The sequence below is a fragment of the Dermacentor albipictus genome, chromosome 4, assembly GCF_038994185.2.
Source record: "Dermacentor albipictus isolate Rhodes 1998 colony chromosome 4, USDA_Dalb.pri_finalv2, whole genome shotgun sequence".
NCBI lineage: Eukaryota > Metazoa > Arthropoda > Arachnida > Ixodida > Ixodidae > Dermacentor > Dermacentor albipictus.
Window position 1 is genome coordinate 16,567,112 of NC_091824.1, and position 14,448 is coordinate 16,581,559.

General features: G+C 44.0%; 1 protein-coding gene across 3 annotated transcripts in view; it reads left to right on the plus strand.

Annotated features, from left to right (window-relative positions):
- Fas2 (fasciclin 2) overlaps window positions 1-14,448 on the plus strand; it is a 192,804-nt gene that overhangs the window by 150,720 nt on the left and 27,636 nt on the right. For all 3 annotated transcript variants that reach the window (XM_065450683.2, XM_065450697.2, XM_065450689.2), the window contains exons 11-12: window positions 7,449-7,708; window positions 12,245-12,437. In XM_065450683.2, the coding sequence (XP_065306755.1) occupies window positions 7,449-7,708; window positions 12,245-12,437 (453 nt within the window). The remainder of the gene's footprint in view (window positions 1-7,448; window positions 7,709-12,244; window positions 12,438-14,448) is intronic.

Below are 14,448 nucleotides of genomic sequence, written 5' to 3' on the forward strand. Positions count from 1 at the left end.
AGTTTGGCCACGCTTCCGTGCTTCGGAACATCATGTGCGGCGAAGTTCAGAAGTGTTTGAAGTGTTTGTTGCAGCAGTACAACACTTTTGAAAATGTTCATTATATCTTAACCCAGTTTCAATAGGCAGGTCCGGGAAATCGCAGCTTTTGATGTGGTCGCAATAACCGATAAATTGTTGTATCTGGGATCCTAAGAGTTGGTTTGGCTGTATGCGGCCAAAATTTTAGTGGGGCTTGTTTTTGCACGTGCCGTAGCAAATTATCAAATTAGTGACATGTAAGTTGTGGGAGATGTGGGGTTCTCCTCCGTGCTCTTGGGACAAAGGAACGACAACACAGTAGTGCAAACAATCACAAGGGCATTTATATTGCACCTTTCATAGATCACTGCCTGCTAGCCGAGTTGCTATCCACAAAACATGCCGATGGGCGCGCGACAAATCTAGAAGTCCGACTCACTGCGACCGGAAGCGAGCGAATATGTTCGCCCCATGCTGGATCCCAACGCCTGGTCGTTCGCGTGTTCGGTCACGCCAACGGTGGAGCGTTGGAAGGCGGCCACGCGAGGCAGTCACGCAGAAGCATGGGTCGGCGCGCACGCGGGACACGTCCACACCGTGCGCCGACCCGCCGGGAAAGCGCAAACATCTTGTCTCGCCGGCGCCCAAGTAACCTCGCCTGTCGGCGGCGTTGGCAGCGCAACACTCGCGCCATCTGTCGCACTGCGCCCCAACAACATCGATCGCCGCGGACATCACGCAGGCCACGCGGCGAAGCCGCACTACAGGAGGCGCGCTATGCGGGAAAAACAACAGGGGACGCGCGAGAGTCGCGCATCCCCACAAAATTCACAATGCTTGCGATGGGGCTATAGCATTAGCTGTTGGTCAACTGCTGGACATATCCATATGAAATCTCATATATCCCAGGAATGTTGTGCTAGAGAAATTTCACAATTGTAGATATACAGTCTGCGCTTGTTACAACGGACCTGCGTGCAACAGACTTTTGGGTATAACGCACCTTAGTTCGCTCTACCTATTTTATTAGTGCAACAAAGTTCGCTTTTAAGGGACCGTGCTACAATGGACTATCAGCTACAGTGAACGAAATCAGTGGCAATTTTTGTCAGTCGGGCGTATAAAATAGACTTTTGCCGTATCGACACAGACTGGCAACTGACTTGCTGAATATTGTGCACGCAAGGGAGGGACGAAAGCGATGCAGAAGCGCACCATCTCTTGCACGCAAGGCGCAGGGGGATGCGAGGCGAGGGAGGGGAGGAGGGTTCTATTCCGGTGGCTGCTGTTAACGGCGCGGCTGCGCTGGCGCCGTATTTTGAAAGCGATCTGTGATGTGGACAAAGTGCGTGTTCACCCTCGCCTCATCTTCAAAGAGAGCTGCAATGTTTGCAGAGTGCGCATAGTGCCGGTAGCTTCATATGCGCTGTGCTTTCGACATTTAGTTTGCATCTAAGTGAGAGATGCACGAAGGTCAATTCAATTGCTGCTGCTGCTGCCGCACTTCCTCACTCCGTTTTCACAGACAGCGACTTTCCACGGTCATCGAGCGAGATGCGTTCTTGTTTACCTGTGTGCGCGTGACGCGGTGTTTGGTAATTTAGTTAGTGAGCTCATGCTTACAAATTCATATGGTCAATAAAACTACTATCCTTACTTTGCATAGCTGTCTATTACCTAATTTGCTATTGCAATCGATGCTTGCTTTTCGGGCAAATCTGCACCTGTTATTATTTTTTTTTGCTTGTTTGTTTACTTTAGACGTTCGTCACTCACTTTTTGCATTAATGTTGTTGCACATCGCGACCAAAATTTTGTAAGTGAGGCATTTCGGATATTAAATACTTTGGATAAAACTGACAGTTTTTGTCAGATTATCAGGGTTCATTGTAACTAGAGTCGACTGTATTAATGACTCCGTAGGAAATTTTTCAAGTGGCATCAGAGCTTTTAAAACCGGCCCTTCCAGTGATGAATTCGATTTTGAATATCTGCTGTGGGCAAAACAGCTTAACATTTCTACTTGAAATGTGTTCGTGTACATACTACAGTCAAACCCATCAATAACAATCACATTTCACTGCATTTACGGTTTTTCGACTCTGCCTATTAAAACCGCTTGCAGATGTTGACCCTTTTCGTGAAGCAGTTTGCTCTAGAGAAACAAGATGGCGCTTCCTGCGGTGCGCCGCACATTGCGTCAGCGAGAGTGTGTGGATACGAAAGCATTACCTCTTCTGCTCTGCGTCTGTGTGATCAGCTGTTGGAAATGCAAGTGGGTTTTTGCTAACGCACTGTGCTCCATTCATGCTGCAAGATATGGAGTGGTGGAGTGAAGACGTGTGCTGTAGTTGGCTGCAAAAAATTGTGGCTGGCATATTAAGGAATGGAATGAATCTGTGTCCAAGATCGCGGGCCATTGCTACGTAGAAGCTGTCTCTGTTGCCGGGTCTTTACGGTGGATGGCTTCCCTCGAAGATTTTTAAAAAATTCACTCGTCCACCAGCATTGTAGCACTAACCTCCAAGAAAAAGACTTGAACCTCGGTATGTCGGCACGAGTGAGTACTGCTCGTTATTTCGTGACAGAGGGAGCAGCCCCATTTCCTGGCATATTGGCATTCTTGCACGTTATCTACACACATCCACCTCAACTCGCAAGCAACCTTGCGCCTGCTCTATCACCAACGTATCAAGAATAAATGAACGGGTGCATACTTGAATCGATGCGCCAAAGCATTGGTTAATGTTCGAAGCTGAAGGTTTCATAGCGGTCCATGCAGTAAGTGAGTGACTAGTGATAATATGCATTTGCAACAACCTATTACAACGTACAGAGAAAGAGAGAGGAAAGGCCGGGAGGTTAACCAGAGGCGAATCTACGTTGCTAGCCTTGTTCTCAGCAACAACAAATCTGCCGCAGCTGAGCACATCCGCGAGTGGTCAGGCACAATATCATCAGATAGTGACTGCTCGGAGAACTTTACTTAGTCAAAAACATGACAAGCTGCTGCGTAAAAGTATTTGCTAAATAAAGAACGAAGAGCTAAACACACTGATACTGATTCAATTCATTAGCAAAAACTTAGGATAGCTTTGAACATATTTTTAGCCCTGCTTTTTATTACAAGCACTGTATATGCTGCTCGCGCCGTTTGGACAAAGCATAATGGCCCCCCGAAAGTGCTTATGTGTCCTTTGAAGGTGTAGCCGAATCATCATCTACGATATTAGCCGTAACACAGCCACACTGGCGTCATGTACATTCATTGTAAGCACGAAGGAAACGGAGGCAGCCGAGGCAAGCAATCGATGTGTCACCACATGATCAAACATGGCGGTGTCCACGGGATCGTCGGGAATAAACTGATGAATAAACTTGATTTGATTTGATTTGAAAAAGAGTTAACAGCAAACCTTCTTTAGCTTGCCGTACTGTTACTACGAACGCTTTGAACCAGGTCACAGTAAAAAAGAGGGCTCACGCGTTGTGCCAAAGCACGGAAGCGTGACCAAACTGGGCACAAGGCAGTGCACGAACTGCTCCAGTTCAATCACAACAATAATATTACCTTCAAAATAAGCGAGCGACTGCCATGCATATATTTCAGAAGCCACGAAGAACGTGACTGCTTTCAAGGGGAGGCTCGAGGGGAAATAAAATGCCGGCTGCGCTCGCAGTTTCGAAAGTATTGGTGATCGGAACGGGGTGTCATTTTCAAAGAGCTATACGACTCCACATTTTGTTTTTTGGATAGACATTTCTAGTGGGAGGTTGCAGCTAGGTGTGGGAACGCACCGGGAGCAAGAAATGACACTGAAAATTAGGTTTTTGGACCAAAGTGCTCCTAAATCATAACTGCTGATGCTGGTGCCAGTGTAGTGCTTGCCTGAATGACATGTCAGTGCACTCTGTTTAAAACCATTTGTGCTAGTGTCAGTGCGCCAATAATTCTCGGGCATTTTTGTGGGCCAGTCCTTATATAATGAAGTGCTGATATAATTACCACTTTTCACGTAGCTACTGAGTTCGTTATAAATGAATTTTACTGTATGCAGGAGAACTATTTCTAAGTGCTGCTTTTGTGACGTTCACCAAGGGTGTGGGATGATTGATTTTTTAAACCTGTTTGAATATGAATAGAGTAATGAGGGCACTAAATTGATGAATCTAAGTGTTCCTTCTTGAGCAGTTTTCAAATGCTGTATTAAGCTTCCAGGTAACTTTATTTACAGTAGTTTGTCTTTCTTGAGAAGCAAAGTACTCCAGGTCCACAACCTTCTGTGGGGCTTATGAATGTACTCGGCACTTATGGAACTGCTTTGGCCCCTTGTAGTAGTTTCAGCAGACATGAAAAAAGAAAGAAATGATAATGCTGACAACAAATGAAAGCAAGAAGTGCTGCAGCTAAATTCTATGTTAAGCCTGAAATCAAAGTTGTACAGGTGTGGCTGACAGCATAGCACAGTGCGACATAGCTTTTTCAGTAAAAAATGTGTTGTTAGGTAATGCCTTTCAAAAACCCTTTTCGTGCTAAGTCCATTACTAGAAACATATCCACACACGTAAATCACCACAATGTTCCAATGTTCGATGCTTTTCCTCACAAATTCCATTCACCTGCTGCCACAATATTATTTTTATTACCGAATACAGTGTTGTCGCATCTCTATGATGTCGTGTGAAAGAAAAACTTTTTTTTTCACTACGCATCAAGGCAGTGGCGTGTCGCAAAACTACCAAGCCCTTGTGCACAGAACTTGTCCACGGTATTCATTATCTTTTTATGCTTGTTCACACCAAACAATAAGTGTGATACTGTGGCGGATAGCATTGTTCAAGGGGTGTTCTTATTTTGTTACTGTACTTTTCGGACTCTTAAGTCATGTGTTTTTTTGTTTTTCTTTCTTTCTTTCGAAACATTCCTCGGAGCGTCTTGTACTACAGTGCAACTTATAGTGCATAAGACCATGCCAAAAGCGTAGCAGTTTGGGCGAGTTGGTATGTCATGACTGTTTTAGGCTTGTAGCGCAGCTCGGAAGAGCAAAAAAGGAATAAGGTAGGGGTAATCAAAGGGAACGGGAAACAGAGTGAGCGCTAACTTCCAGTTGGAAGTTAGCGCTCACTCTGTTTCCCGTTCCCTTTGATTACCCCTACCTTATTCCTTTTTTGCTCTTCCGAGCTGCGCTACAAGCCTAAAACAGATAAGACCATGCATACTGGCACAACCAGTATGAGCGTTTTTTTTTTCCCCGAGCAAGCCACACGGCAGGAGCAATGCAAGCGACTTGCCCATGTGTCTCATAAATGTTATTCAGTGGCCAGCCATTGACAGTGACCCGGCAATGCTGCTGGCCGAAATGGCTGAACTTTTTCACTGCATGAGAGGATGAGGCCTTCGACAGCTTCTACTGAAGTGCAGTAAATGTTGGTTTTTGGTGCTTAAGAGGTGTGTTGGTTGAAGTTTTCTTCTGCTAGAATTTGCGGCTGGTAAAAAAAATTCAGTTCATGAAAATTTAGTGCCATGAAATGGGTATAAGCGCACATGAGGGCACAAGCGCACATAATCGTGTTTCATCATGCTGACCGAGTCAAAACTAGTGTGGCTTATATGCCAGTGCAGCGTATATACTAATTTTTTTTGCTTCGAAACTGTCAAAAAAGTGAGGGATGCTTGTAGTCTGGAAAATATGGTAGTAGATATTGGTATTTGAGTCTGCCTGAGATCTTCTGTTGGCATTATTTTCATTCAATATAAGTGTATGTGGCAATCTTTTTCATGTTTCCTTTTTTATTGTATAACTATTCAACTTGTACCATTTCGAAATCTGCTCTTATTTCTGTTCACGTTTTCTTTTGCAGAACACTGTTTTGTTTCTTTTCCCCTCTTGTTATGTAATACCCTTCAAGAGCGTTTAAGGCGATTGTGTTTAATTAAGTACCGTATTTACTCTAATGTGAACCACGATTGTAATGCAATGGTTGACTTTTCAGTCCACGAAATAGAATAAAATAAAACTGAATATAACGCGAGATGAACGGAAAGGCAAATGGTACCTTTCTTTTTTAAGGAATCAATTCGGATACGAGTTCTCTTCACTTGTCATTGTTGTCTGAGAAGGGGACAAAGCTTTCCTTGGGTGGTATTCTCAGGCGATCACATTGGGAAATAGCTTTACTTTTGCTAAAATTCCCGGGACTTGGCACCAAAAGCGTCCCTGACAAGTGTTTCTGGTGCTGTTACAAGCTTGTTAGCAGTGCCAAGAGCACTGTCGGCCGTATACATTGTGGGGTTCGGTGCCGAAACGAGTCAAGTCTCGAGAAAGCTAAGCTATTTCCGAAAGCAGTCGCCTGAGAATCGAGTCATCCAGGCTGTTGAGCTCATTTGATATTAAGTCCTTCTTAAAAGACAGCAAAACCATTTCATTCGGGAACAGTACCAGGACACTACAAGGTCGTTCCGACTGGCCCCGCATTGCCTCCCATTGGTGCGGCCGTCCAAGAATCGTCGACTCATTGACGTCGAGCCACCAAGCCGTGGTGGAGTTTCCCAGCACCTTGGCCATTAAAGTTGCTCGTCTCTTGAAGCGGCCATCATACCGAATGCTCTGCATCGCCATAACGTGAATGAACATAGTCGACAGGGTAATGAATGCACCACCGTAACCGTAACACCAGTCGCAAGCATAGCAAAAATGGTGTCGATTCCAACAAAACAGTTTTGATTTCAGTTGGCTTTATGGATTGAGTCGAGACGTAAATGTACATTGAAAGAGCGTAGGGTTGGGCATGTTGGTATTTTATAACCTTTAGGTTTTTTGCACACGAAAAGGGACGAGAGACAGAGGTATAACACGGACACAGCGTTAACTTCCAAATTGTTGGAAGTCAGGGCTGTCAATGTAACATTGAAATCTGCTGAATTTAGAAGACTTGTTCTAATATAGTAAATTTTGCCGTTATTCGAATGTAACGCGAAGGTCGAGTTCAGGCAACGAAAATCATGAAAAAAAGTGGCGTTACAATCAAGTAAGTACGGTAAATAGGTATTAAATAAATTGGGGAATGATGTGAGCTGAAGAAAATACTTTCTAGGCTGGAGGACTGTCTGTGTCACAATATGTTAGTAGAGAGAGAAAAATATTTTTAAATGGCTCGAGGCCTAATTGGGGAAGTGGGTAGTCAGTATATCTAAACTTAAGCATTTATATTTCCTATCACGTGGTAATTGAGCTTAAGCACTGATATTCTCTCTAGCAGATTAGTATTAAGCTTATTAATGAAAACGGGGAATACAGCAGATGTTCACGCAATTTACTTGATTGACCTGCACTTAACCTTGATTATAACCAGATGTTCCTGCGATTAACTGAATTGCAGGCAGCCTTCCCCTAAGTCTTCATGTGAACTCTCGCATGTCGTTTCAGTGGACCGAGCAGACACAGTGACTGTAGATGGCCTGGAGCCCAAGCACAAGTACTGGTTCCGCTTTGCGGCCCACAGTGCGGTCGGCACTGGCCCTTACTCTGAGACCCTGTCCCGAGAGACGCCCCCGGAGATGGCACCTGACCCACCCATTGTACTGAGCAATGAGAACAGCATGTACCCCAACAAGTACGAGATCCGGTGGGCCATGCCACGTGACAATGGGCGCCCCGTCCACCATTTCCGTGTCACCTACTTCAAGGTGCGTCTGCTGACAGACATCTTTGCCGTGTTTTTTTCCTTTCTTTTTTTTTATTTTCCCATTTCACACTTCCAGCTGATTTTATGTTCCCCCTGTGAAATGAGAGCTCCCCTCACCTATACACCCACCAATGTGGCTTAGCGGATATGGTGTTAAGCGAACAAATCAAATCCCGGCCACAATGACAGCATTTTCATGGGGGCGAAATGCAAGAACGCCAGTGTCCGTGCATTGGGAGCACATTAAAATATCTCCAGGTGGTCAAAATTAACAGGAATCCCTCATAATGCCTCATAATCAAATTGTGGTTTTGACACGCAAAACCCCAGAATTTGATTCAGTTCAATTCCCTCGCCTATGTTATCGCTTTCTTTTTGTAAGCTGACTGAATCTCTTTGCCTGCAAATTTCCTGTTGACATCAAATCTAGCTCTATGCCATCCTCAATTGCAAGTGCCTGCCCTTGACGCCCATTCTGTTATTGTAGTAAACCACAAATACACTCAAGCCTCATTATAATGAAACATGATATAACAAAATAAGTTATAACGAAATAAGTGAAATTCCCCTTGAAATCATCAAAGGAATTCATATTGCAGTACATGCAACAATTGATATAACCGAGTAATGGATTTAACCAAGTAGTTCTGGTTCCCCCTTCAACTTCGTTATAGTGAGGTTTTGCTATAGTCTGCTCTACGTGCGACGTGACTTGCCCAGCTTCATTTATTCCTGTTAGTTTCATTGCATGCTTCCAGTGTTGAAACCAGAGCATACAATACATACTGTGTGCAGGGTAAGTTGACAACAGTGGTTTCTCGGTTGCTATAGCTGGTGGGCAAGGCTGTGTAGTAGCACCATGGTTTACATGAAAAGACTACATTTCCTTGTAGGCTGGGCACATAACTTGGGGTTTGTAGATGCCGTCTGTTGTTTACACAAGGTGGCACAAGTACAGGTTGCAGTTATTGATCATAGATAGCATGCCTAGGCGGCAAACAAATTGTTTGCTTGTTGAACGCCAGCACTTTTGCTAACAGTTGTGCTAGACTGTGTTGTTAAGCAAACACTATTGTCTTTATGTTGCACTGGTGCTATCTTTTTGTATCATTAGGCAATGCGTTAAGAAGGTTCTCGTGGTACAGTTGACTGGTTTTCTTAAAATGCTCTGGCAGTGCCATAAAAGTTGTTAATGACATGCTTAAATCTGTTTTGCTAGAATACTGGGTGCACTAGCTCTAATCAGGCTTCATTTTTTGCCTTTGGAACCTGCTTATGCTCGCAGAAAGCTTAGATGCTGTCATACCCTGGTAAGGGGAACTCAGATGTACATCATCCATGCCATTCAGTTATTTGCGACATGTCGACTGCCAGGCTGTTCCATAACCGCCCAGCCACTAGGCCTCCCCTGTCCCTTTGGTTGGAAGCAATCGGAAGAAACGGGTGCGCCTCTCTTCGAGAGGACATCCTATGTGGCCTCCACTGCCTTGGGAGTGGCTGACAATCCATCTTTTGGAGGAATATCAATATGAACTCCTTAGGCACATATACATTGACATTTTCTTGAACTTCAAGACAAGTATTCCTGTGCTGGATTTTATACCAATGCTTCTAATGCCCCTGGCACACGGGCAAGAGTAAAGTCCTTTGCAGAAAGGGGTTGCGCCAGTGATACACAACACCACACTAACTTCTTTAGGTGGTTCCTCAGACGGACTCTGCAAATGAATGAATGAATGAATGAATGAATGAATGAAATAGTGCTGCTTGTCAGATCAGCAAGAGAAAAACATTTTTAAAACGGCTGTGTATGTGGATTACACTTGGTGATTGCAGAACCTAAAGACATTTATTTTTTTCATTATTAAAGGCTTGTAATGTGTTAGTCGTTTATTTTCTTGTTTTTGCATTCTTAGCAGCAATTTAAATTGACCCAGCAACTATGGACAGTCGGTGTATTGCTGTGCATGCTGTTTATTGCGGTGTTGCCATGGTACTGCCCATGTTTCTGCCGTCGTTTTTATTTATTTGATATTTATTTATTTCATAAATACTGCCAGCCTTCAGAGAAGTCCATGGGCAGGAGTGGACAGTACATATGAAGAAATGATCAAAAATAAGAAGACAAGAACACATTACACAAGGCTCACACCACGCACTGAAAAGCAGCGAAAGACCAATAGTTTGCAAGTCGCTTGCATACAAACCTGTGCTACAGATATAAAATTGTGCGCTGATATATTGATAGAGTGCTTGACAAGGAAAAATTGGGTAAGAACACAGACCATTCAAGCTGCCCATGCGCGTCGCACGATATGACAAACTGCTTTAATTCATAACTTATTGGAGCATTTGCGGGAGAACCATAGCATATGTCACGAGATAAGTGTTGCCGAAGATCGAAGGCTGATGGAAGAATTATAAAGCACTTTAAGAATGGCTGTATGGTGGGTTTCTCGACAATGTGTGCACTGAGCCGGTTCCATTCTCAGATAGTTCGCGGAAAAAATGAATTACTGAAGCAATCGGTTCTGCAGGCGAATTCTTTAACTCCTCGTGTGGACCTTGTGATTTCCTCGTGTGGACTGACGAGGCACCTGTTGAATGTACAATTCCTTATTGATACGCACATTATCATGATATATTAAATACATATATTTCAATCTATCACAATGACGTCTTAGTTGAAGTGTTTCTAAATTAGCTTTTTCCAGCAGATGAGGGCCAGCTGTATGAATTAAAGACTAATCTTATTGATTTTCTTTGGACACTTTCCAGTTTTCTTATATTTACTTCAGTAAATGGGTCCCATAAGACGGAAGCATATTCAAGAATTGTCCTAATAAATGTTTTATATGCCAGTAACTTTATTTCTTCTGTCGACTGACGTAGGGAACGTTTCAGATACCCAAGCTTCTTCATGGCCTTTTTTTGTATGGAGTTAATATGTGTGTTCCACCTGAGATCAGATGGGATCATGACACCCAAGTATTTATAACTCTCTATGAAGAAATGCTGCGGCCATTTATTGAATATTGGAAGTGTAGGGGAATCCATTTTCTTATTATCGTTGATACGGTTTTCTTCTCATTTACCTTCATTTGCCACTCAGAACACCAACGGTCTATTTTAGATAGAGATGAATTTAGAAGAGCCTGGTCATTCGGACACTGAATTACATTATACAATATACAATCGTCAGCAAACAACTTAGTTTTCGCTGGTATGTCTCGAGTAACGTCATTAATAAAAATGTAAAAATACACTGGTCCCAGGATGGATCCCTGCGGTATGCCTGACAAAACTGGGGCCGGACTGGAACTAATGCTGTTGATGGAAACACTCTGCTGTGGCTATGAAAGATATGCTTTTATAGAGGCTATTAATGAAGTGTTCTTGAATATTGATTTCATTTTGACAAGCAGTTTAGAATCGGACACACGATCAAAGGCTTTCTCGAAATCTGAGAATATAATGTCTACCTGGCTGAGAATATAATGTCTACCTGGCTTTGCTTATCTAATGATGCGGCAAAATCATGAACTGTTTCGAGCAATTGTGTTACCGTTGACAGGTTCTTGCGAAAACCATGCTGTCTGGAGTCAATCAAGTTACTTTCAAGAAACTCCAATATATGTTTGAAAATGACATGTTCAAGTGTCTTCACACATGTTCATAAAATAGAAATAGGCTGGTATATCGCAATATGTGATGGACTTTGCGATTTAGGAACGGGGACAATTCTTCCATACTTCCAATCATGTGGAAGTTCTGCTCGCTGTAAGGATTCTTTAAATATTATGGTTTAGACTACCATTAGGCATACCTAATGAGGAAGGCATTCGGTATGCCGTCTATTCCACGAAATTTTTTGCTGTCCACTTTCAAAAGAAGCGAGAAAACACCTTCCTCAGTTATTGATACGTCACCTATAGCAGGGCATTCGTGAGGTAGTGTAAAGCGTGGCTGATTGCCGTCATCTTTCATGAACACTGAACAGAAGTAATCATTGAATGACCTTGCAATGGCAAATGGATCCGTAACAGGTCTACCATGAATACATGGATTTGTGCACACAAAAATGCACATTTTACGTCATATACAGTGACAGATTTTGAGAGGTTTTATGACAATTTTACTCTGACCATTAGCACTCAATTTTTTCATTTTAATTCAGAATTCATTAACACATCATCTTGAGTCATGGCGCTTTTTGGTAATACTGTGCCATTAAACGCCTTACATCATCATTGCATACACTGTTAGCCAATGTTTTGACTAAGGGACTTGTCTTTATCAGTGGCTGCCATCACGAAGACGCGTCCCTTTGTTGAAACGTTCTAGCAACATTCCTTGTTCAACCACTGTCATCCTCATCAAGCCTTTATCTTCCTGTGAACTTCTGTCTTGTTTAGGTGCTTTGGTAGTGCTGCTGGAGTGTTCTAAAGTGACCAGTTGGTTCAGCTGTGACAGTAAACTGTCATGGGCCATGACCTCACTTGTCCCTGCGTTTGTTGAATGTCCCTTCCATCCACAGGTGGACAAGCGGCCGGGCAACAACTTTGTGCGTGCCGAGGAGCCCAAGGTGATCCAGGTCACCGAGTGGCACAATGTTCCTCGGGTGGAACTGCGCAACCTCAGTCCCGAGAGCTACTACCGGGCCGAAATCGAGGCCTACAATGACATTGGCTACAGTGAGCCTGAGAGCATGGTCTTTCACACTGCCAGAGGTAAGGGTCCATTGACCTCTGTTGACATGGTGGTCCCTTGACTGCACAATATTTCTACAGCCGTGCATTTGCAGTGATGCTACTGCAGTGCCAGTTGTGCCGAACCCCACCAAGAAGCGAACTCTGCTGCATCCTGCTACATTTCAGCGAAATATCTGCGGCCACTCTGCACAGAAAGGCTGCCCGGGCTTTTAAAAATCGTAATGTGCCCTCAAGCGCCGTTTTACTGCGCCGTCTAAGGTGGCATGACGTGGACCAGCGGCTGCATTAGCTTCATAGTGAACCGGTCCAAGGGATCGTACTGCTGTTTCTTCCGTGGGTTGCTGTCTATATTCAATACCTTCCACCTCGACGTGTGCGGGTTGCTTAGGCAACGGCACAACCTCTCTTTCCAGGCGGCAGCAAGCAGTCGTTCTAGCTCTGAGCAAGACGCCATGCTTTTATATGACCAATGTAAAACAGTGACCAAGGTATTGGACGCTGATGGTCTCTCGCTCGATTTTTCGAACGTAACGCACATATCGGTGCAGACATGGTGGCCGGGAACAATTTTTCCGCTATTCAACCTTTTGCCAATCCCCTACTTTTCTTGGCATGGAGATTGCACAGCGTAAGAATGCCGTATGGCTGCTACCAAGATTTTGGTGGAATCAGCACCAAACAGCAACTTTAGCCGCTTGATACTGACGAAGTGCCCCTGGCAACTAATGCGGTGGCAAGCAGGTTGTCGCACCAAAATGGCAAGATTGCCTACAATATGTTCGAACCAGTAAACCACTTCGGCGATTGGGCGTGAGATCACGGGCTCGACTGGTGGCCGGAAGCCGAGATGAGGGGTGACAGTGGTAATTTTTAGTGTTTACATTGAATTTATGAACCAGTGGCCACTTATTGATTTCACATGCGTTGCCCAGTGTAAAAGCCCCGTATAATATAGTTTGCAATCACTTTCATAAACCTGCTCCAGAAGCTGCTCCGAAATGGACCAGTAGCATCGCTGCATTTGCCCTAAGACAAAACTTGTATGCAAACATGCTCTGCTTCGCTGTGAAGTTTTGCTGTGCTCTAACATGCAGCACTAGTAAAAGCAGTGATGACCGAACAAACACGACAATGGGCCTTCGTTATTAAAGCTTATTGCTCTGTGGCATTGCGTTGCAATCGTAACCTTGTGTGCAGGAACCGTTTTGTGTGTTAGTGTGTATACCAGCAAGCAGCAGTCGTAAGGATGGAGTGCTTCAATATATGGTTAACAGCTTTCTCATTAATGTAGCTCATTTTTCTCATATACTCATCTCCAGTTATAGTATTGACTTTTGATTCATTCGAATGTCTTAAACCACTTAATTCAATAGCTCTCGCCAGTGACAGTACATTTCGTGTGGGGCAAGCATTTCATTATTTTTGACGCTGCGGCACACCTTGGCTAATTGTCCTCGGCACGCACAAGTGCCACCCTTGGCTACAAAATAGCTGTGCGGAAGCAGCTAACAGGCAGTCGAATGTCGCCATTCATGCCAACTGCATTAACAGCACAGCAGAGCTTCACCTGTTCATCCTCTGCACCTGGTGCTTTCTCTACTTATTCGCTGTTCAAGACTGAGCCATACAAAGGCACAGGAGCTTCGAAAAAAGTAAGAAAGCATGGCAGGCAATCGGCACAGAAAATAACACAAATTACACAAATGAAGAAAGAAATGTTGTCTCAAAGGTGTCTTCCAGCTAATCTGTAAATAAAAACATATGTATCTGTGCACATTTCCAAGTAAACATTGGCTGGAAAACAGCTTTGTGTCTGTTTGTTTCTTTGTTGCTGTGGTGTTGTGTTGTTTCTGCACTGATTGCCCGTCAAGGTGTGTCCAAATGACAGAAGAAATTGGAATTTAAGCTTGCAGATTGCATATTACAGGATCGTGTGTCAAGTGTTCCCGCAGTGCTTCCTCGGTCCACGTGAGCCACTTCGTGATACGGCCGAGAGCCAAATCACCGTTGGGATTTTCGGCTAGGTCAC